Source organism: Nicotiana tabacum, chromosome 2 (assembly GCF_000715075.1).
Source record: "Nicotiana tabacum cultivar K326 chromosome 2, ASM71507v2, whole genome shotgun sequence".
NCBI lineage: Eukaryota > Viridiplantae > Streptophyta > Magnoliopsida > Solanales > Solanaceae > Nicotiana > Nicotiana tabacum.
The window spans coordinates 100995941-101020720 of record NC_134081.1 but is presented as its reverse complement, the minus strand read 5'-3'; the positions used below and the strand labels follow the sequence as shown (position 1 = coordinate 101020720).

General features: G+C 33.8%; 2 protein-coding genes across 2 annotated transcripts; one reads left to right on the top strand and one right to left on the bottom strand.

Annotated features, from left to right (window-relative positions):
• The first annotated feature begins 7198 nt into the window (after window positions 1-7198).
• LOC107811315 (transcription factor bHLH30) lies at window positions 7199-9896 on the top strand. Its single transcript, XM_016636215.2, has 2 exons — window positions 7199-7857; window positions 9070-9896. Exons 1-2 carry the CDS (start codon window positions 7588-7590, stop codon window positions 9562-9564), a joined length of 765 nt encoding a protein of 254 aa, XP_016491701.1. The 5' UTR covers window positions 7199-7587; the 3' UTR covers window positions 9565-9896.
• Window positions 9897-16754: 6858 nt separating this feature from the next.
• LOC107797300 (ABC transporter G family member 10-like) lies at window positions 16755-18580 on the bottom strand. Its single transcript, XM_016620171.2, has one exon. The coding sequence runs from the start codon at window positions 18578-18580 to the stop codon at window positions 16760-16762; it is 1821 nt and encodes a 606-aa protein (XP_016475657.1). The 3' UTR covers window positions 16755-16759.
• Between the last annotated feature and the right edge of the window lie 6200 nt (window positions 18581-24780).

Below are 24780 nucleotides of genomic sequence, written 5' to 3'. Positions count from 1 at the left end.
CGTTCGGCACCAGAGATCGTAATTTTCAGAACCTGTGAGCTAAATCGGGATCAAAATCGAGCCAGAACTATCTGATGGATGCATAAACAGAGGATGCGTATGATCGATTTTCTCATCCCCCATTATTGAATAGAAGAAATTCAGAAGCAGGAAGGTTGATTTTCAGTTGTAAAGCAGAAAATTGCGTGAAAAATTGCCCATTAGGGCTCTGATACCATGTTGAGAGAGCTAGAAGCTTCTTCAATGGAGGAATGTAGCAAAGGTCATAGAGAGAGAAAATAGAGGATTTGAGAAATGTCCTTTTTCTCATTAACTGTAAGAACCGTTTACACTGTACTGTGCTATATGTAAAAGAATATTTAAGCCTAATCGACTAACTAATTACAAATGACTAACTGTGACTATTTCACTAAAACTAACCGCCAGCTCATGCCAGGTCATCATCCTTCAACAATACCTAAAAGTGGCCCATCGTGCTAGTTTTTATCTCTCGCATAACCCGCAATTTTAACCCCCTCAAAACTTTCCCTTAAATAATTCTTTAGCAATACATTAGTAATCAAACCACTTCATTTATTCATAATACTCACTTGATTCGTATAATTCCGCTAATTCACGAGCTAAAACTTTAGTAATTTATTAAGTTGTAATTAGTTTTATAAGTGTAGTTGACTTGATAATAATCCTTAAGCAACGAACCTTACACCCATTCCACGATCACTTTTCCATAATCATGCCTCACAACAATCTCAAATTTAGGAAAGAAATGAATCATGAATACGTTAGTATGCTTTTAGGTACGCTCTTAATTTCAAATTATCGTGATTATGTATATGTTCGCGTGACATAATTACGATTTTTAAAATTAAAACCAAGGTATGCGTTCGCACAACTTCGGGTGAAACAATCTTAATAGTAATAAAGTGTTATTAATTATGTACACGTACGCGTGACATGATTTTAATATACATATATATAAAGTAATTTTAAACTATACTTAATATAATTTTTTATATACACAATAAAAAATATTCAATTGACCATCTTCGACTTTACATGGCTATTCCACTAGCACAATTATTATAAGAATATAAGTTGTATAAGCTATGATTAAGAAATTTTTTATATCGTCAAATCACCCAAAAAATGTCTACCGTACATATAAGTTGTGAGTTTTTTCCTATACATACTATGATAGGAACTTATTAATTTATTTTTTCTAGGTTTTATAGTTTTCAAAAAGTATCTAGGTTTTTCTTATAAATTATATACATTCCCCCGTTAAAAAGCTCTCATCCCATGATTAATACCTTCAATTAAGGGATTCAATTATATCCTTTCTTTTTTTTTTACACTTCTCCTCATTTCATGCGTCCTAATTTTTTCAGTACGCAAATCTCCTCTTCTCTCTCTTCAATAGATGCACGTCTTCAACAAGAAGTTGGTAGTTTTGCTTCAGTTGTTGAATAATTTTAGTTGGAACCTTCAAATACTGGATATAATGCCATACTACATATTCTATGTCCCTATTATCCTTATAATGTTAGAAAAGTGATACCTAATCTAACAAATCCAATAATACAGAACTGATTTTCATAATAGATACCAAAAAGATATTTTTCTTTGCAGTTAAAAATCTATACACACGACATAGAATGTCATGAGATGACAAAAAAATCAGTTGCTAAAAGTTTCTTCAACAATTTAAAAATTATTAAACTCTAGCAAAATTATTACTAATAGGATAATGGCTCATACACAATCCAAATGTGAAAGTGGTCACAAACTTACAATTGCTCATCACCATATACAATTATCATATATTTGTGATATAATTTCTACAATAATTATGATACAAATACAATTATGATGCAGTCGTGATACAATTCTGACCTTCATCTTCTTCAAGTTTCAATCACAATTTTAAACTTAAATTTTGATACAATATTGTATTATAATTGTCTTAGTATTGTATTAGGTATTATTTTACATATTGATATATCAGATACAAGTCAAATACAACTTTGATACAATTATCATACAATCGTGATACAATTCAGAAACTTTTCTTCGAGTTTCAATATGAAATTTTACATAAAAATAACTCTAAATTTAGCCAATCTTCCTCATAATTGAGATATAAACTCCAAGTTATATTCTCAATCGTTTGCAAGAGCACCCAATCCAAACAAATCACAAATTCGCAAAACCCAAATGTTGAATTCAAAGTTTCGAAACTTTTTAATAGTTGTCAATGGAGAACACTTTGCTACTGCAATTTTAAAGATAATGTCGATGAATTTGTGTGAAAAGGATGAGATTTGGATTAATTTGTATGAAAGAGAGAAATATTTCAAAATCTTTTTAAAAATGGGATGAAAACGTAATTTTAGGGGCTTTGTATAACTGATATACATGAGAGTGGGGGAGGGGGGGACTGACGTGGGGAGAGGGAAGGGATGCATCAGTTACATCCTAATTTTAAGAATGCTCTATTTATTAAAGTGTTGTATATAAATAATAAATATAGATAGAAAATATAATTTTTAAGTAACCTAAAGAAAAGTGGTAAATAAATTTCTATTATACTATAATTACGTAAATTTTCCATATAAGTTATATACGATCAATCCCTTGGGCCTGGTACGAAACTGAGTTAGCATTTGACACGTTGTTATTGAATGCGGTCATTTTGAGAGAGTTGTCTCACAGAGTGCAATATATTGGAGCAGGTAAGGTAAAGAGTTGCAGGTTGTGGCACTTGCCATTGTTGCCAACCTGCTCCTTTTCCTATTTCCTGCCCCTCAATCATTAATCTTTCATCATTAATTAAGCTCATCTCCAACCATTTTATATATTTTCCCCCTTTTATCCTTACCATATTACAATTTATTTTCCTATCCCCAACTAAATCTCAACCAAACAGTAGGAATCCTATGGAAGATTAAACGGCCTCTTAAAAGACCTATTGGCAAATGCTCATAAAAAACTTAGGTAAAGGTAAACGTCCAAAATTTTGTGAATAATGTTTAAATTAATGTGTTCCAACTGCCGCGTAATACTGATTTGCTATTAATTAGTATTATCCTAGTACTCTCCCGTCCCAAATATTAGCTATGTTTATAAACTCAATTTACTTCATAAAATTTTATGATTTAGAAAAATAATACGTAACATCTTTGACTTTAGAACAAGTCCCACATCAACAAAATACAAGAGGGGTGTTGGGTATATAAACTAACAAGCCGTAGACCCTAGTGACACGTTTTAAACCCGTGAGGACCTAGGCCTAAAGCGGACAATATCACTAGCGGGTTGAGCCATTATATATGGTATCAGAGTCACTCTCGTGTCAGTCTTGCCATGGCGTATCAGAGGTCAACTGAGTTTAGTCAAATCCCGGTTAGGCGGGGGCAAACCTCAATGTTGAGTCTAGGCGAATCTCATGTGGTGGGGGCAAACCTCAACAAGGACGATGTGAAACATAAGAGGGATGTTTGGTATAAAGCTAACAAGTCTTAAACCCTAGTGACCCGTTTTAAACCTGTGAGGGCCTAGTCACATAGCAGACAATATCACTAGCGAGCCGGGCCGTTATATAATAAGTCATTTATATTTATTTTCCAGATCTATCTTTATCGCTCCAATTAATGGAATACTAATTAAAATGTTTGAGGAGAGATAAAATATAATTTAGACAAGCAATGTTATGGTTAAGAAAGTAGTACTCCCTCTGTTTTAATTTATGTGAACCTATTTTTTTTTAGTCCGTACAAAAAAATGATGATCAATTTCCTTATTTGGAAATAATTTACCTTTATTTAATAATTTATAACCAAACAAAATATATGTGCCTCATTTTTTATCACAAGTTCAAAAATCTTCTCTCTTTTCTTAAACTATGTGCCCAGTCAAATGGGTTCACGTAACAAATGAAGTACGTATCTTTTTTTCTTTCAAATTTTCGTCTTGGGGTTTAATTATATATATATATATCTCAATCATCGCCTTGGTCTCTCAATACGAAATAGTGTAGAGGCACGAGCTTTGTTTCCTGTTAATAGGGTCGCATTAATCTGTTGACTTATGTCGAATATATAATGTGAGTAGTTGATGCTCTTGTCATTTAATTTCGACGTGTTCTTGATTTTGCATGAGCATGCATGACGTTGTCCCTTTTTTAATACTAATATTACTTATCTCTCACATCATGCAATTTGAAAAAAAAACATATTTCTATCTACGTACGTACGTGGAAGTACTTAACAAAAACCAAACTCTTTCTACAAATTATTCAGGGATATTATATATAGTATGCTGCCTTTGTCTATATTTTCTACGATTATAGAAAAAGAATTATATCACCGTGAGGGAAAGAAAAACTGGTGATAATTAACAGCTAGCAGTAGTTTGAAAGTTGAAACACAATCAAATGTTTTTTTGACCAGAACCTGATGATAAAGAAAAAAAAACAATTGAAAGGAAAGGAAATATAAACTGCTCTGTACAACTCAATCTCAAACTAGTTACGGACTTAAGGTCGATTATTTACATTTTTATATTTATTTCATTATATACATCAAATTTTAAGAGAATATTTAAATTATTTAGCTAACCGCGCGTCAATCTGCGCAATTTACCCACACAACATGAAACTGACTGTTTTCTACACAAGCAATATAATGTTAAAGAAAATGAAAAGTATAACCAGCTGCCTAATTCAAACTTTTTGTCTATGTAGCATAGGTTTTATGGGGTTCTGAACTTATTTTGTAATTTTTTTATATGAAGCATAAATATACATATAAAAATTATTAAAAATTTAATAAATTTATCCATGTCTGAGCCTTTTTAAAAAAATATATAATGAGTATAAATTAATCTTACGGGTTGAAACTATTGACTTAAAATTTTGAATCCACACCTAATTCAAACTGAAAAATTAAGCTAGGCAAGACTAATAAGTATTTTAGTATTAATAAGTTTAAGATATGTGCAAAATTAGTTAACTATATTAAGTACTAATAGTTGTAGTCGAATAAAGTGACACATGTGTCTTTTGTTTATTAACCGGGAGTAAATACATGGTGTGGGTAAGTTGGTACCGTATCACGTCTCTCGCTACTTCTTATTGTCATTCTTGTTTGTGTTTTGTGGACTTGCTTTGAATACATTAACTATAACGGTATGTTTAAGTTGGATTGCTTATTAAATTCTTCATATTTCTACTAGTGAAATGATGAATTGAATGATATAATTTTTTTTGTTTAGAAAAATCTCAAACTTAATGGTCTGGTAAGTTATGATAGATTGTGTTTATTCATTTTGTTGCCGTTGATTTCGTATTTTAACCTTAACTGATTACTCCATTAAAGGAGCAATACTGCTGGAAGCATAATATGTAATGAAAATAACTATTTCAGTAAATAATTTATAAGAATGAAGGAAATTTTGAATCAACTATTGAACAAGGATAAAACAACTTACTCAGTTATATGAGGTTCAAATAAAATTTTGAAAAAAGTTAAAAAAAATTAATTTAGAATACAACAAAATAAAAAATAAAGAAAAATGATGAAAAAACATAAACGGGCAGGGCTGGTCAGGGCTTAGCGGGACGGGGCATGGCAGAGCAGAGCAAAAATCCGAGAAAAAACTAAATGGGACAGGATAGGGCCGGTCAAAATGTCTGCACTGCCCGCCTCGCTCTATTGCCATCCCTAGAGCTGGCTATTTAAAGTGGAAAAGCTAGCTATTAAAAGTGAGTTACCACTTGATCTTTACTTGTATAGTTCGGGTGTGAATAAGAGCCCTGTGGTTGGATTGGTGAACATAAAGTTTTACATCAATCTAGGTCAAAAAATCTTCCAAATCTGAATTGAAGATTTAATTGCTCTTTTTTAGGTTGGGATAGATCTGGCCAGATGAGGACAACAGGATGCTAAAACTACAGACATTAGCAAGATCTCTTCTAGATACTAAGATCTAAAAACCACAGCCACATAAAATTCACAGGTAAAGATATCAGGTTTAGCTATACTATTAATTTCAAGGTCTAAACCTACTTAGACTAAAACTAATAAGGTGCCAAAATCAAAATCTTGGTTCTTGTGTTTTAACTTTATAATAAGATAATGCTGCTTTTGTAGAAAAATGGTATCACAACAAAGAGGATCAGCCCAAAGTTGGATAAAGACAAGGGAAAATCCTCCAAAATAGTACTTAGAGGAAAGTGGTAGGTAAGAAAATGTAAATTAACAGGGCACCTGTCTAATTGGAGCTTAAAATAACGAAGAAGATTAATTTAAATAACTGTTTACATAACCACTTAACTAAAAATAATTAATAGATATATAATATGTATATAATCATACATAATATGTGTATATCAATTTAAAAAATAAATAATAAATTTGACGGTCTATTTTGGACGAAGATCCCTAAAATAATGAGTCATTTTTAGTTGAAGGGTCTCAGTATTAGAGTAAAAAATGGAGTTGGTAAGTGAGTGATTGGCTCTTTGGCAAAATGATGAGATAAGATGGGGTTTAGTCACCCACAGGAAAGTGGTCCCCACCAACTGCATTTGTCTGATGGCCTAACTTGGCCATACACACAGACACACACTATATTATTGCATTTTCATGACTTTGGTAGTTTGGTAAACAAATTATTTCCTCCAAACATTTTGTCAAAATATGACCTTATTAAAAAGAACACAACAGGCTAAGACAGTATTCAAAAAGGTACTGTGCTAAAGAACAAAAGAGTAAATGGAAGTCCTTTTAGAAAAAGTTATTTAAGAGTTGGATTACTGGAGATATTTTGTTATTTAAAGAACATAAAATAACTTATACATAGAAGGTTATGAGTTGGAACCATGCAAATAGGCTTTTGTAAAAATATAGGATAAGATTACGTACAATAGATCTGGTCCTTTTTCGGATCTCGCACATAACAGGATCTTAATACAGCGGATGCGGATATCAATATTTGCCGCAAGATTTATATTAATATTAAAATGAATGTCACAGACAACTAATGTTCTAAGATTTTAATTTGGAACATTAAATTTTTTTATATGATTCGGTAGTCATTGCTGTCCCTTTAGCTGTTTTTATATTATTGTGAATTAGACTTTTGTACAGTCTTAGGCAAAATATTTAGGGTTTAAATAGAGTAATTGCCAAAACCAACTAGTATGCCGTGACTGTCTTATCAACTAAAGTGTCACTCAGTTTTTCTGTCTACCTCTTCTCTTTGAGGGACCCCTTCAAAATCTCTCTGTTTATCTTGCAAGTGGAAGTTGGCTTATCACAAATTCTCCAATAATGTTTGAATTCAAGAAAATTTTCAATGTTACATATATTCTTGGTCAGAAACTTTGTCAATAACCAAAAAAGTTAGTTTTTTTTGTGATGGAAATTCCAGTTTGTAGTGGAACTGAAATAATAAGCAAACCTAGTCCAAGAATTTCTATTTGGTCATCACCAACTAACCGTCCACCTGGTTTTCTTCTTTAACAACAAGCTGTAGACTGTAGTTGGTGTTTTTACACACTTAGTGTGTGTTTTGGAGAAAAAAAAGATGGAGTTTTTCAATTCTTTTAATGGGTTTTATGAGGACTATGGTTTTCAGGGGATAATGGCAAATGGGTCAACTCCATCATCATCATTGATTTTAGATAATGAAAGAGGAGAGCTAGTTAAGGCAATGGTGAGACAAGAGCAAAAAGGTGTTAATCCTGAAAAGGCTTTGATTGCATTGAAGAATCATAGTGAAGCTGAAAGGCGGCGGAGAGAGAGAATTAATGGTCATTTGGGCACTCTCAGAAACCTTATTCCTGGCACTAATAAGGTAATTTCCCTTTATTTGGTTTGTTTTATTTTTTCAAACTTTGTCTACTGTGTTATGTTCTTATTTTAGAACTAGTGAAGATATTTAGACAAACTGAAATTAGGCAGGAAGCAACGCCAACTTTGTCCTTAGGTTGTATCTAGCGGCGGAGTTAGAATTTTCACTAAGGGACCAAAATATAAAGAAGTAGACTCAGGAAGAAACCAAATGGTGTCAATACGTAATATATATACATAAAAAGAATTTACCTAGCAATGTAATTTTTCGATAAAGAGAATCAGAGGCAAAGCCGCTTATGGATTTGAGATTCTAGTCTTTTTAAGTTATTGGGTTCTAAACATGTTAGCTCTGCAAGGAAAGAATACACGTGGCTCCACGACTGGTTGTATCATAAATAGAAGAGGAGTGTATTGTGTTGTTTATATATGGTACTGCTTTACATGTTAACTGGTTTGTTTAAATGATTGGATTGTTAATATTGCTTAGCTGCTCTGGCTGAACTTATTTAAGCAATTAATTGAAACATTTAAAAAATGGTATGTCACCTGAATTAGCAGTTAACTTTTCCTTGCGACGAAATGTGAACTATATTTGCTGCTGCCTGTGATATAAAAGTAGAAGGCTAAGGACGGTAAAGATCTGAATTTATAAGGCTATTCTGGAGCTTTACTACAATTTCTCGACATCCTAAGTTCTGTAACTTGTAGCCATAGCCTACAGGAATTTAGGGCTTCTCCATTCTTGGAAAGAATGGCTGCCACTAACTTGTTGATAGTCAATATTAGGTAAATTGTTTTAGAAATCTTTTTTGATTTTGCATGAAACACATGTCTAATTATGCCAGATTACTAGACACAGCTGTATGTTAGAAGAACAGGACTAGTTTCATACTACACTTGATCGTAGCCAAAAGGCCAAGAAAGGTATAAGAACAAGACTAGTTTCATGCATCTTATGTCTGTCATAACTACTTGAAATGTTAAGTTGGGAGGAGATTCTGTTTCTTGGTATTTAAACTCATTATTATATGCATTACTTGTATGTTTAAGAGGGGCAAAGGTGGTTGGTTTACCTCCTAAGTCCTAACATATCTAAGATACTTAACCTAGCGACAATGATGAAGTTGCTGCAATTCTAGTGCCATAACTATTGTAGATTCCCTTTGAAGAGTCTTTGAGTTTAATTCAAGCTGAATTTCATTTCATATTATAGATGGATAAGGCCGCTTTACTTGCCAAAGTCATCAGTCACATAAAGGATTTGAGAGTGAATGCAGCAGAAGCTACCAAAGGTGTTCTAGTTCCAACAGACATCGATGAAGTATGTGTCGAACAACAAGCAGAGGGATCTGGCGGAGCCACTTATTCTGTCAAAGCATCTGTGTGCTGTGAATATAAGCATGAGCTTATTTCTGATCTGCGACAAGCTCTGGATACTCTTCCCCTAAAGACTTTGAGGGCAGAGATCGCTACGTTAGGAAACAGAATGGTTAGCGTTTTCGTGATCACTGAGGGCAATGAAGGGAATATTGAGGATAACGAAAGGTGCCAGCTTCTTGTAACTTCTGTTCGTCAGGCTTTGAGGTCAGTGCTTGATAAATTTTATGCCTCTGAGGAGTTCTCTTCGAGAAGTACACTGTCAAGCAAGAGACGAAGAGTTTCACTCCTCGATTCTTCGAGCTCATCTTCTTTAGGCGATTTCTGGTGAAAAAGGCATCCTATTTACTGCTTCTTTTTTTATTATCAAGTATCATGTTATAATTAATGTCGCGATCACAGGTTAATTAATAGCATATGTTTTAGCATGCATGTCCTCTGATTAAATGGATGTGCATGCTCCTACATATGTCTGCCTTTGTAAATGGTAAATGTGTTGCACTAAGTTGCAACCAGAAAATATATAAGAAAATAATTCTGATGTAATCGGTGATTATAGTTCCTTCTCTTTTCTGATGTCGATGGCCAGAAAATTTATAAACAATATTGTAGATTTCTTTAAAAATACAAGTTGCCATGGGTATTGTCATGGTGTATTTTTTATTTATTTGCTCTAAAATATTCAACCTTGTATATATTCCTACTACATTGTCAGAGTCAAAAGAAAGGCTGGTGCCGGATTGATACTCCAACCCAAGTGCTATAATTGTTGGCTTGTGGCATGCCTTGTGTGTAGGGGTGTTCAAAATCGAACCGAAATCGAAAACCGAATCGAAATCGAAGCTTAATGGCTTATTGGTATCGGGTTAACGGTTTAACGGACGGGGAACGAATTAAAATTTTTTTATTAACGGTTTATCGGTTTGGGAGCGGATTATTCAATTTTCTTAACGGATAATCCGTTAACCCGTTAAGAATATATATATATATATATATATATATATATATATATATATATATATATATATATATATATATATATATATATATATATATATATCAAAAACCCTTCCACTTCTTCCAGTACTCCATCTCTAAGTTCTAACGCCTAATTCCTAAATAATCAGAACCCTTACGTACTATGCATCAGAAGATCCCAGGCTTGGCTTAGCTTAGCTTACTCTCCCACCCTACAACAAGATTGTTTAAGCTGCTGTCTATGGTTCACCTCTGCTTTTGTTTTTTTAAAACTAATGCATGTTGTCTATGTTTAATAGAAGAACAATAGTGTTGTGCCACAACTTTTTTCACTCTACAACGCATGACACACTACATCATTCTTATGTAGGCGTTAACAGACATGTATGTCTGGACTCAATGTGTAATTTTCTATTCTGAATTTGTATGCTAGGCGGTCAACAAACAATTAATGAACGCAATATATATTGAATTAGGCCGATAAACCGCCCGATAAGAGCTAAACCGTTACCAATCCGCACGATATCTTATCGGGTGGCTAGCGGATTAATACATTTAAAAGCCGATAACCGTTAAGCCAAACCATTAAGAGTAATTAACCGTCCAATCCGCCCGATAAGCAGCCCTACTTGTGTGTTCAGCAAATTTTTTTTTTTCCTTCTTTCCAGTATAACCATCTGGTATATGAAGTTTACTGTTCAGACTAATTCACATTCGCGTCAAACCTATCGCAAAAGGTCAGGTGAATTCACTGCTGCACAATCATCGGCCGGGCTAGGGAGAAGGGGTGGGAGGTGAAGTATAACAACAACAATAAACCATTATAATCTCACATGTTAGGTCTGGGGAGAGTAGTATGTATCTAGTAGACCTTACCCCTACTTTGGAGGAGGCGAATGTGAACTAAGGGTGTTTAACGGGCGGGGTGGGACGGGCTGTACACAAAAAATCAGCCCGTTCGTTTAACGTTCCGGGCTGTTAGCGGGCTGTACTTTTTCGTATTTTTTTTCCGTCCGGGTTCGGGCTGGACCGGGCAGTGCAATTTTTTTAATTTTTTTTTTAAGTAAATTTTATTTTTTTTATTCAATGTTATTGATACAAGTGTTTGCAAACTTAAGGCTTAGAATTAAATTTTGAAGTTTAAAGTTTTAAATTTGAATTTTATAATTTTAAAATTGAAATTTGAAAGTAAGTGGCTACAAAAAATTATTTAATAAGACCAATAGGCAATATGTAAGGATCAAGCTCCGAAAACTTTCATTTGATATTTTTATTGAATAATATATAATACTTCAAATTAAGTTGCAAGTTCTTTTTTGATTTTGTTATTTTTAAACTTGCAAATTAAAAGTTTACAACAATTATAAAAATAAGAAATAGTACATCACATGCTTTGCATCATTTTTGTAAGTTCATCCAAGTCAACATGAGGTTCTTGGTTTCCGGCATTGGTTGAATCAGAACCATAAATCATTATATCTCCAATTTCTTGGTCCTCCGCTTCATCTACCTCGTCACGCCCGTGATTTCGTCGTTCTGATCTTATCCAATCTCTGAAGCACACTAGAATTTCCAAAGCGTTGCTGCCCAATGAATGACGGGTATCTTCTAGTTGCTGCCTTGCTTGGCTAAATACGCTCTCTGATGCGACTGTTGAAATCGGCACATTTAGCACGTCTCGGGCCATGGCCGAAAGAACAGGAAATTGATTTGAGTTGCTCCTCCACCAACCCAGTGGTAGAAATTCTATTGTGCGAGGCTCTGCTGACTTTTGCAAGTAGAATTGAAGTTCATCAATATTCCTGCTACTGGGTTTGTTGATGCTCCCCTAGTGTAGACCAAATCAAATAATCTTCAACACCATCATTATCATCCAAAGCACTGGTCCCAGATGTTAAAACTAAACTTGAAGGAATATTTGCATCTACAGCAGAAGAAGCATCAACAATGTTAACATAATAATTATATAATGTTTCTAAATGTTTGTGTAGATTAGAAATATAAGTGTCAATATCAGGAGTTTCAGTTGGTCCAATATCCATATAAGAATATAAAGCACTGATTAATTGGCGACAAGTGGCCATTTTGATAGAAAGGTTTAAAATAGCACCAATTAGGTAAATAGGGGAAATTGGGTAGAAATATTTTTTAAACTTATCTAGCATAGATTCAACAACAGAAGTATATCCTTCTTTCTTCTTCAAATTATGTAGTAAAAGAGAAATTTCAACAATATGAACTAAACTATTTGCAATAGTGGGATAATAAGCTCCAGAAAACTCAAGTGTAGCCACATAAAATTTTTGTAAAAACTTTACAACATCTTCAATGACATCCCAAGTTCTAGATGTTAACAAACGGCTAGGATCAGTACAATGAGAATTAACAACTTCAATTATAGGCATTCTATATTTATAACAACATTTTAAGAATAAATAAGTATAATTCCACCTAGTAACTATTTCTTCAGGCATGAGTCTTGGTTTTAGTCCATAGTGTATACATTTTTCTTTAAATGCATTTAATCTAGCACTTCTATTATTTTCTTGAATTACACCAACAACTCTTCTAACTAAAGTGATATCATCTCTAAATAATTCAAGGCCACTCTTCACGATCAAATTATAAATATGACATGCATAAATAACATGAAATATTTCAGGAAGTGGTGGGTGTAGATACAATTTTAATATTGTAATAGCAACATTGTTGTTAGAAGCATTATCAAATGACACACACAAAACTTTTTCTGCAAGATTATAAAATATAGCAATTTCATGGATAATATTACTTATAAATGCACCAGTATGACTTTGATCTTCATCATATTTAAAAGTAATAATACGTTTTTGCATACAAAAATTATCATCTATCCAATGGCATGTAACAGTCAAATAATCATTACCATTACTAGAAAAAAAAAAAGAAAAAAAAAGAAGAAATTGTAACGGATATCGGGTTGAACCGGGTTGTAGCCCGTTAAAAATCCGTTAACGGGCTTAGCGGGTTCCGGTGCACCGGTATCAAAAAATTATTCGTTTGAAATCCGCTCCCGCCCAACCCGTCCCCATGCTACAGTACCGGGCTGAACCGGGTTGTAAACGGGTCAGCCCGGCCCGATTAACAGGTATAATGTGAACTGTGAAGTAAGATTCGAAATTTCTTTCTTAGTTCATTTTAAGTAAAGTAACTGTAAGATTATGCTGCCAGGTTGTTGAATAACAAGAATCAATGGTGAATCTCCAACTCTTCATCCTGCTGTCCCTTTAGCTTCAGGCTAATAACTCCATATACTACTCTTTGCTATATGGTGCCAAGTCATATTAGCAGGCAGATTCAATCGAGTTAAAGTTCTTTGCTCTAATAATTATAGATTGGCAGGTTAAATTTATCCACAATAATAGGTGATTCTATTAGTGTAAAAGTTTTTTTTACACACCAGTATATATAACTTAAACCCAAATTTCCAAAACATTATGGTCCGATGCTAAAACGAAACAGAGAAACATGATACCAACTTTTGTTGTTTAAATTAAAAGCATGCAAAAACTATTCACTGAGGATTTTGATTGTGAAGCGGCTTAATTTTTTGCCTAAATTGCAAATGACGCAAGTTCATAGATCGCTTTTAAGTTGCATTTGTCCAATGCTTACTAGTCAACGTTATGCGATTTATAGGTAGTAACTTGTAAAGTCGTATAAGTCAGCAAGTAGATGCGTCTCAATGTGAATGCGATGTTTAAGTAGCAATCAATGTATGCGATTTATAAAACCTATGTGCGACTTATCAAATGCAGACTTATAATTACCAAGTTTGTCATGCCCCGAACCTGGGAGCGAGACCGGCACCCGGTGTCTCACCTAACCTAGCGTACTAAATTGCGACTAAGGGACTCTGAACATATAATGTCATAATTTGGCCATGGGGCCACATTGCAAGAAATTTGCGAAGCAAAATATAAAACTGAATGGAAACTAGCACTGACTAAATATCAATATAAAGCTGGGCCAACAAGGCCGTCGTAACTACTACAACTGACAAACCACCAAAATATACATACCATGCCTACAAGCCCAAGATACTGCACTAACTGACAGGATATGTCTACAAGCATCTACTGATGGATATATTATGAACGGAACAGGGCTCTGACCTACCCATAACATATATACATACATACAAAAGATGTACACGAAACCCTAGACCCGATAACTCCGAAAGACGTGGAGCTTACTGATCAGGCTGAACTGGCGAATCGATTTATAAGTTGCAATTAGCAAATGCGACTTACAATCGAAATGCGGTTTACAAGTTGCATTTTATAAGTCGCATTATGTAAATATGATTTACAAGTCAGCGATTTGTTAGCTTGTATTGTCAACGACTTCCTTTTATTGTTTCAGTCTATCTTAAGTCGCATCCTATTAATACGTTTTACATAATTCTTGTATTTCCTTAAAAACAATACAGCACTGGAATTAAAGCCAAAAGTGCACACTTTGGAAAATTGGCCAGGCATTTCTGTAATTTCATAGAGGTTGTGCTTTTCCTATCCTTTCTCTTTTTGAATTGTACCCAACTCATAAATAAAATCTGCAAAAGTAGGAAGTTCTTTAACTGGTACATGATGCAGATTTCAGCCTTTTGACGTTCAACCAAGTATCTCAATATAGGGACCAAAGCCCAATAATGCCACAATCTTACCTTCTGAAATTTTTTAATTAAGGACCAAGCTCTTTTCTGCTACGAACATGTTGTAATTTTTTTCTTTTTAATTGTATATAACAAGCACACATAGAACTTGGATTGAAACTTACATATATTCTTATAATATAATGTGAAAACAATCAACTTTCGTTACTATATTAAGTAGCACTGCAGTTGCATCCTAACTGCAGTGCTAGTTATCCTTACCAGTCCAGATAGATGCTTATCAAGGCAAAAAACATACCCGTGTTTACACCAAACGAGGCTGTTTATCCTTAAGATTACAGATTAAAGTGAGAGTCACATCACTTAACTATATTTTATAAATCTTTATATAACGGGCAAATGTCTTGTATTTATTGATTTGATGTGAATATTGAATGTAGTTAAATTGTTTCTCTTAACGAGCCTATTCTACACTAGCAAACAGGGGCGGATGCAGAGGGTTAGCAGCGGGTTCAATTGAACCCATAACTTTTGACGCGGAGTAAATTTTTATGTGTAAAAATTCCTTAAAATTATAAAAATAATAAATATGAACCCATAACTTTAAAAATATAATGAGTTCAATGCTAAAAATTTTATAGTTGAACCCATATAATTTAAATTCTGGATTCGCCTCTGCTAGCACATGCTCGGAAACTAGAGAGTTTGTGGTTCAGTAATACTTCCTTATTAATAGGACCTAACTTACATACATTAATAGTGTAATATAGCAAATTGTACACTGTTAGTATAGTTTAACCAGATGTATATTACTTACCTCTTTTTTGTGTTATCGACTTACCTTTGTTTTACCAAATTACTCATAATTGACTTTTTCTTATAGTGTATTTTTTTCTTCATGGATATTGTTAATCATTGATGTAAGTTATCTAGGAGAAAAAGCATAAAAGAGCAACTCGGTGCATAAAGAATCCGGGAAGGGTTGTACCTTGAGAGGGGGTGTGATGTAGACAGCCTACTCAAATGCAAGTATCAGTGACTGATTTCATAACTTGAACTCGCAACCTATAGGTCACACAGAGACAACTTTACCATTATCCGTTGCTCTAAAGCTCCCTTCCAGGTAGAAAAAGAATGAATAAATAAATTGTCTTAAGGTTGGCTTCTTGGTTCTCTTTTTACCCAATGCAAACTCAAATTGAGATTTGTGAATCCAAAGGGTTGTTGACAAGAGCAAGTTGGGTGTAAATTTTTTTCCTAAAGTATGAGAAGATCATCCACTATAATTTAGTAAAATTGTTCTTTTTTCCTCTTCTTAACAAGAATTATTGGACCAAGTACATTGCTTCTTAGAGTGTCACCCAATAATGTTAGAGATGTCAACAGGTTAGGCTGAAACTAATTAGCTTTTGAAGACTTTGTCAAGTCTTTCGCTGCAATAAAGTACCGAAAAGTGAAGTGTTCCTCTCCCATAACAAATACATTGAAAAAAAGTTAATCTTCTCTATAAAACAATACAAAATAGCATCTGCTGCCAATGGAGTATAATTAAATTACTTTTTATGGCTACTATTACTATACAAGTTGAGTCATCTATTGTATCTTTACCTAGTTCATTGTCATAGCAAAGACATTGTCATTTTTCTTTCCATTTAATAACACAAATGATGAGTTTTTGTGCTCTCTTTTTGCGGCTGATAAGCAAGTTGGAGTTGAAAATTAACAACTCTTCTTGAATTTGAAGTGGGATGGTTTCATTTGGAATTAGCATTTTGGACTGTTTTGCATGAGAAAGAAGACTGAAATATGTTGCAAGAATATGGAAAAGTCTAAAAAAAACAAACTAATGTACTGAGATATTCATATATGAAAGGAAATTTTGTTAGTCATTCTTTCAACATTTGTTTCTAATAGATCTATACCAGAGAATCAGAAAACACAAAAACCTGTAACCAAAGATGAAACTTAACATAATACCTATGTTAATCCACTTCTGTGACTCCTCTAAACCACGTCGCGCCAATAACTGTTCACCATACATTAGGCAAACTCCATCAACTTTCTGTATACACTTCAGTTTCCCATTCTCTCCTCCATACTCATTGATCAAGAAACACTCAAATGGATACTTAAACAGACTCAGATAGTGCACAAATAGCCAGAAAATGGGTATTGATTCCTTCGATATAAAGTACCCCGAGAACAGGAAAAATGCACCTATTAGGCAACCGATAAATGACATTCCAAGGAGGAAATTTGGCACTAGCGCTGAACATGCTGCCACAAATGAATTCCCCATTGCGAAAATCATCCATGACACGAGAGTATAGTAGGCGAATGCACTGAATTCGTACCTTAATCCGACTAGCCAGTAAACTGGTATAGCATAGAGAAGAGCAACTATTAGAAGGAAAGGGAGGAAAACTATAGTGTTTGCTATATTGTAGGTGTAAATTCTGTAGGCTCCTCTAGATGTTTCCCTCATTAGAATTCTCCTCTCTTCTAAGAAAATTGGTAGAGCTTCTGTATTGGATGATAACAAGAATGTGAGACTAAAAGCAAAGAATCCAACTTGAGATTGCAGCTCCAAATTCTTTGTGTTGCTATAAGCATTAAAAAATATTGATCCCAAAATTAGCCCCACAAGTAATGCTTGGATTACCTTAGCCAAGAAAAGTTGTTTGGTTCTGAAAATATTCCTACAGAATCTCTGACTCAGAATTAGTACTTCCTTCAGTGGAGAATTAGAGTAAAGAACTTGCTTTTCTTCAGCATTTTTGTTAGGCATATTATCACTTTCTGTTTCTGTTTCACATTTTTCAATGTCACTTTCTCCATAATGCAGGCTTTCTGCTAAGCTTTCTGTAATATCAATTGCAAATTCAAGAACATTGACATGGTGAGGAATGAAATGGCCAGTGGATTTGAGCTTCTCTTCCAATAAATGCAAAGATCCATTGTGAAGGACAAATCCATTTGATAGCAACACAGCTTTATCAAACAGTTCAAGAATTCGAAAACCAGGCTGATGGATAGTTAATATAATTGTCTTACCTTGATTCTTGGCCATGGTTTTTAGCAAATACATTAAATGAAAAGCTGAAGCAGAATCAAGACCTGAAGTTGGTTCGTCGAGTAGAATAACAGCAGGATCATGGACTAATTCAACTCCAATTGCCACTCTACGCTTCTCACCACCCGAAATTGTCCTGCTTGATTCACTCCCAACTTTCATACTACCAACATGGTCTAAACCAAGCTCATTCAACAGCTTTGTTACTCTATCTTTGGCCTTATCGTCCCCCTCACGAAGCCTGAATCGTGCACTATACATCAAAGTTTCTTCAACTGTGAGAAGAGGGAAAAGAGATTCATCTTGTGTAACATAGCCAGATATTCTCCTGAAATTTGCAGGCTTCATAGGCTGGTCATTGACAAGAACATGACCTGAAAATCTTGAGGGACCGACATTTCCTGCTAGAATATCCAACAATGTTGTTTTTCCTGCTCCACTTGGACCAGCAACTGCTGTAATTTCCCCTGGTTTGGCTTCACAACTCACATTCCTTAGAATGTAATTACTAGTCTTGTTGTTGGTAGCCAACTTTTTGACTAACCATTTTAACTCATTATATTTTGGAGGTAGTTTGTAGGAAAGATTTCTGGCCTCAATTTTGTATCTATCAGAATTTGATGTCTTCACAGGTAAATCCATGTGGGGGGGGGGGGGGGGGGAGATAGAAAAATAGCTTTGGAAAGTGAAAGTAAAGAAGGTAGATGAACTAACTCAACAAAAATGGGCTCTTTTATATAGTACTTGTTTGCCAGTAAACTAATGTCGAAGTATTTGCATGCATGTACTGAGTATGAGACTTAAGACCTATTCTTGGATTATGGGATTAGTATAATATAAGCTGGATATTATATACAGTTTTATATCACAAGAGGGCACATGAATTGTGTTGGGCATGGAAATGCAAGTCATGAAGTTGGCTAAGTAGTCATGGAGTTTGGTTAATTATTTTGTCGGGTTCACTATTATTGTGAGTACTTAAGAATTTGGCAATTTCAGGACTGACAAAAATGGATAGAAGTTATACTTAAATGAATAGTCCTTAAATAGAGGAGTTGGTGTTACCAATGATATAGGATAAGGTAAGAGTACTACCATTAAAATCCTCATTTATTTGATATGCTAAAGTCAGCACTGACACTTAAAATGAAAATTTCTACTTTGCGGTTACGTACTATTTTACCAAGCAAACATGTATTATGTAGCTACATTGACACAATAGTGTGACTAGTTCTTTTTTAGATTTGGTTTTTTGTGTACATTGTAACTGTTGGATGAGTTGGATTATGATGCACATATCATGTGATTGTGAATCTTTTTTACCTGTTGAACTGTTAGGAAGTATCTAAATTCCAAATAAAATGTGATGAATTAGTTATATTTTTTTAAAAGAAGTGTGAGAGATCATGTGTAAACTTTTTTGGATTAGAATAAAGTACAACAAAAGTTGTATAGAGAAAATCAAAAGGCGGTCTTATACGATTGAGTATTTAAAGTTTGAAAGATTTTATAAGCTCTATTTCGATCGGTTTGTACAAAAATGAAGGATAAACATAAGTTTGAAAAGGCGAAAAGAAAATTACATTTATTTGAAATAGAAGTATAACATAAAATTTTTGCTTTTTTCTCTTCCTCAAATTAGATAAATAGAAAGCATAACTCCTGCTACTTATTATTTGAGCAATTTTTGTTGAAATCAGCCTTTGTTTTGTCGAAATTCTCGAAAATCAGTCTATATCATAAACAAGTATTATCATGGAAGTGGTGCACTCTAATAATAGACTGTTTGGCCAAGCTTCTTTTAAATATTATTTTTTTGGCCAAAAGTGCAACTATTTGGCCAAGCTTCTTTTAAATATTATTTTTTTGGCCAAAAGCATTTTTGGCCAAAAATTAAGGTGTTTGGCCAAGCTTTTGGAAGGAAAAAAGTGTTTTTGAGGAAAAGCAGAAGCAATTTTTGAGAAACAGAAAAAAGTAGCTGCTCTCCAAAAGCATTTTTTTGAGAAGCACTTTTGAGAAAAATACACTTAGAAGTAGTTTTTAAAAGTTTGACCAAACACTAATTACTGCTCAAAAGTGCTTTTCAAATTAATTAGTCAAACACAAACTACTTCTCCCCAAAAATACTTTTTTAAAAAGTACTTTTGAGAAAAATATGTCTCAAAATAAGCTGATTTTAGAAGCTTGGCCAAACAGGCTATAAATCGGGACAAACTTCAGGCCTTGATTCTGCTTCAGGTGGAACACTATTCAAAATGGCGACCTACTTCAGGCTAATTGATTTTGCTTTAGCTTTCCATTTAATGTATTTGCCTGAAGTTGGTTCGCCATAGATAGGTGGAACACTATTCAAAATGACGAACTACTTTTAGTGGCGTCTAAAGAAGTTGACATAGAAAGACTTCACTGAAAACCTTATTTTTTTGTAGTTATACTATCAAAGTTGTCGAAAACAACACATATCCAACAATCAATTATATTAAGTTTTTAAATATTAAGATCCTCAAGTTGCTTAAGGCGTTGAGGGTCATGAGGATTGAACGTTACACCTAAATGAATAAATTTTAAATTAAGCAAGTTGATCATAATCATATGTAACATGAGATGCAATATTTTTCTCATTTCTTGTATGTTGATTAGCTTATTGTTTTCTAATTAAACATCTATAGTTACAATACCAGTCCATTTTTTTTTTTTTGACTTCTCGAACGCCCAAATTACATTCATATTTCCAACTTGCATGCAAATGACTGCTTAATTGTGAATATTACACTATTTAAACTAGTTCATCCCATAGTTTAACACTATATAAAAATAGGGTTTTCAAACTCCTTTGACATAGGATGTTACAACTTAACGGCCAACCTTTTCCTTGCTATAGACATCACATCTAGTTGACAATATGCTGATTATTAAAAATATACTAGATAAGTGTAATTAAACTAGTTTAATGTTGTGTACATGAACTAATTCTTATATTCTCCTAAGATACAACAGTCAATTAATTCGGAGCTGCAGCTGTTCTTAGCTTGTTATCCATCTTTGTGACAGATATTTTGAGTTTAATATCCCTGGAAAATGATTTCATAACTTCTTCATGTATCATTGCGGCGGCCAGCGTCCGTTTGCTTGACTATGAACAGAGAAGAATTAGTTTATATTAGGGGCAGAGCTAAGTACGTGGGATACAGGTTCGGTCGAACTTAATAGATTTGGTTTAAACTTTGTATTTGTTTTAAGAAATTCATTAAATATTGTGAGCACCTAATTTTTGATCATTCTTGAGTTTTTCCCCACTCATCTCACCAATACTTCACTTCCCACTCCATCTTTTCTGCTCCCATCTTCCCAGGCGTGTCCCCACTCCACTTTCCTTTGTCCCTCATGCTTGTCCTTCATACTTGTCACACATGCTTTGTCCCCCATGCTTGTCCCCCACACACAATCCCCCACATATCTCCATTTTCTTTCTTCACGTGAGGGGGCAAAAAAGATCACCCATAAAAATACCATCTTCTTCCCTCTATTAGAGGAGAAAAAAAGGCGGTCACAAAAACGGGGAAAAACCTTGAACCTCCATTTTTGGACAGGCGAACACTCCATCCATTTTCCTCCAGATATCAGCCTTCAAATACCATAACGAACAACTGAAATATCTCTGATAAACACTATTAAAACATCTCCAAAATCTCCATTAAAAATACCTCATCAACCATCAAAGCTTCATGGATTTTCCCTCCATCTTTAGCTCCAAAAGCAGCTGAAAAACAGCCCTTTTTCCAGCAAATAATCAGCTGCGAAAATAGCCAAAAAAGATAAAAACCAGTCCGAATCCCAGCCCCAAAACATCCGTAAAAATCCACGAAACATCCATGAAAATCAAGCCAAAACATGGCTGAAATTGCTGCCAAAACGCAGCAACAATTACCCATTTAAAACACGCGAGTTTCAGTCGAGGGAGGCAAGTTCGTCGTTCCGTTTCGTTTGATGCTCTAGTCCACTGTCAAGTTTGGTTAGTTTTCTTCCTTGTAACCCAACACTCGAGGCTCTTTATTAATACAGTGAAAAGCTCTGCTCAACAGAGGTCACTTTCTTCTTTGATTCACTTTTGGTTTAATATCATGTTCTTGTTTAATCTTTTAGTGCTTTATTTTGTTTAAATGTCTTTGATAGCTTACTAAATTTCTTTGTTGCCTACGTTTGTTTAAGAACATCACTGAAATTTGTATGAGTTAAGATTTATATTCATGTGTTTACTTGATGGGTGGAAGTTACTGATTTGCATATTTCATCGCACTATTAAATTTCTTTTATAGGTAAAATAACCACTGGAAAAAAAAAATGAATGAATAAAGGGCTTTCTAATAAGCTCTAATCAAATAGGTTGTGGTTGTTTTGTTTGTTTTCTTCTTTTTCTTTTTCTTATTCTGTAAGCATATAATTTTGGTTTAATTTATATACATGTAAAATGGGGAACATTCGAAGGAGACAGTAGTTGAGTTGGTATTGTGCCTTGTGATTTATGGTGTATCAAGATGGGCCATAGGTTTGCTTGGTGGAAATTAAAAGGTTGCTTAGTTAATATTTGTTTTAGTTCATATAGTATGCCATAAATGGGATTTGATTAGCTAGTTGGATTTTTAGAGATGTTTGATTATGTTTGGAGTAGTTTGGGGCTGATAGGATTTAAGAAGATTTAGCCTTTTTGTCTCCATTTATTTCATAATTATAATAGTCAAATCTTACCTCTTCCACAATGATCCCCATAAACCCTGGGCCTTAATCTCAAACTAGTTTAGGAAAATAACTCATAAATATCTCTAGTATGCTTTAGGCGTACAGTAATAAATTAATTATCGTGATTATGTATACATTCACGTGACATAATTACGATTTCCAAAGTTAAAGGCAAGGTATTCGTTCACGCAACTTTGACAGAACAATTTTAATAATAATAAAAGTGTTATCAATTGTGTACACACATGCGTGGCATGATTTTTAATGCGCCAAACAAAACGGGTACACGTACGCGTGACTCGTTTCAAGATAATTCCTTAATTACGAATAATCAAGCAATAAAAGCGGATAAAGAAAAATATGGAAACCAATAAATCACAGTTTGTCCAAAATTAATTCAAGCCAAGTTTTAGTCAATAAAAGTAACCGTGCTAGAACCACGGGATTCGGGGAATGCCTTACACCTTCTCCCCAGTCAACAGAATTCCTTATCTGGACTTTGTTTTCGCAGACCAATAATAATAGAGTCAAACCTTCCTTTGACTAGGGATTCAAATAAAAGGTGACTTGGAACACCCAAAACTCAATTCCAAGTGACGACTCTATAAATAAAATAATCCCTAATCAAATTTGTCACTTTATTTGGAAAAACTCTTTAACCCACCATCCATAACAATACCATTATCGTTTTCGGGGGCATAAAAGGGGTGTGACAAATATATATAAATTATTAATATAGAATCGAATAACTTAAACAGACTATAATTATAAACCCATAAACTTCAATTCCTAACTCCGCCTCTGATTTGTTAGGCAAATTTATTGTTAAGCTGAAGTAATAATCTTTCTAATTTATAGAAATACATTGATATATATGGATATAATATTAATATGGCATAGAATGATGGTACGTACTCTACACGATGATTGTGGATGGGTTAGATGAAGTCCAACATTCACCCCTTTAGTAAACGGGTTGAAGTTTGAGAAATACTTCATTTTACATTAAATTAAATAATTTATTTTTAAAAAAATAATAATAATAAAAAAATACATAACACGAGTTTTCATTAAACTAAATAATTTTTCACAATTACCCCCCCCCCCCCCAGTTTATCAAGACTCTTCTTTATTGAAGTATTTCCAGCAATCGTACAATCTAATTAGCTGAGTCTAACTTCTTTTTTATTTGTTTTTTGCTTTCATCTAACATTTACCAAGTCTATGAGGAAGATACAACTACCTAGTTTAGTTGGTGAAAGAATATTCTCTTTCTGGATATCTTATACCATTCCTACTTCTAATTTCTTTATTTCTACGACAAACAAAAAGGAATGGATACACGAGTTACGAAGTAATAGTTTCATAAATTAGAAGGAACGAATAGAGGAAAAGGCAAATCTTAGGTCTAGGATATTTTAGATCATTGTGTAAGCAATAACTTATTACAAGTACTACATGTTAATAATAAGTAAAGCTAATTACTTAAAAAAATAAGAGATACATCTTGTTACATCGATTAAATTACGTTGATACGGTAGATATTGTTGATACCTTTTTTTTTTATTTAAAGTATGGCTTTTTAAAAAGTTGAAAGAAATGCACATGGTTAATGAGAATGAAATATAGCCGTTTGGCACTCCTGATCAACCAACGGAGTTGTGGAGTCGAAAGCCTTTGATTCTTCTTATATCAAGATAATCATACTAGAAGAGAAGGTGCGTCTCGACCTCCCTTTTTTTTTTTAGAGCGAACTAATGCAACTAATGCTTGATGAGTATTTTGGGCTCGCCATTGCAAAGGAGAAAGTCCCGTAAAATAAATTTTGGTTGTGTTGTTGTCATAAAGTTTCGTTCTTCGTTCCGTCGTTAATTTTTTAATTTTTTACGGAGTTCGGTGGGAGAATGCTTACCGATATCGAAGTCGTTCCGCTCGTGCCTCTTTCCTTCTGAGGAGGAACTTTGCTTCACTCTCCTTGTGAGCACCTTTAGAGTTACCCAATCTGATTCCAAACTGCTACAATCGCCTCGTATTAATACTATTTCATACCAAAAAAAAAATAAGCAAAAGAAGGGAATTATATCTAAGTTAAGCTCGGAGATAAA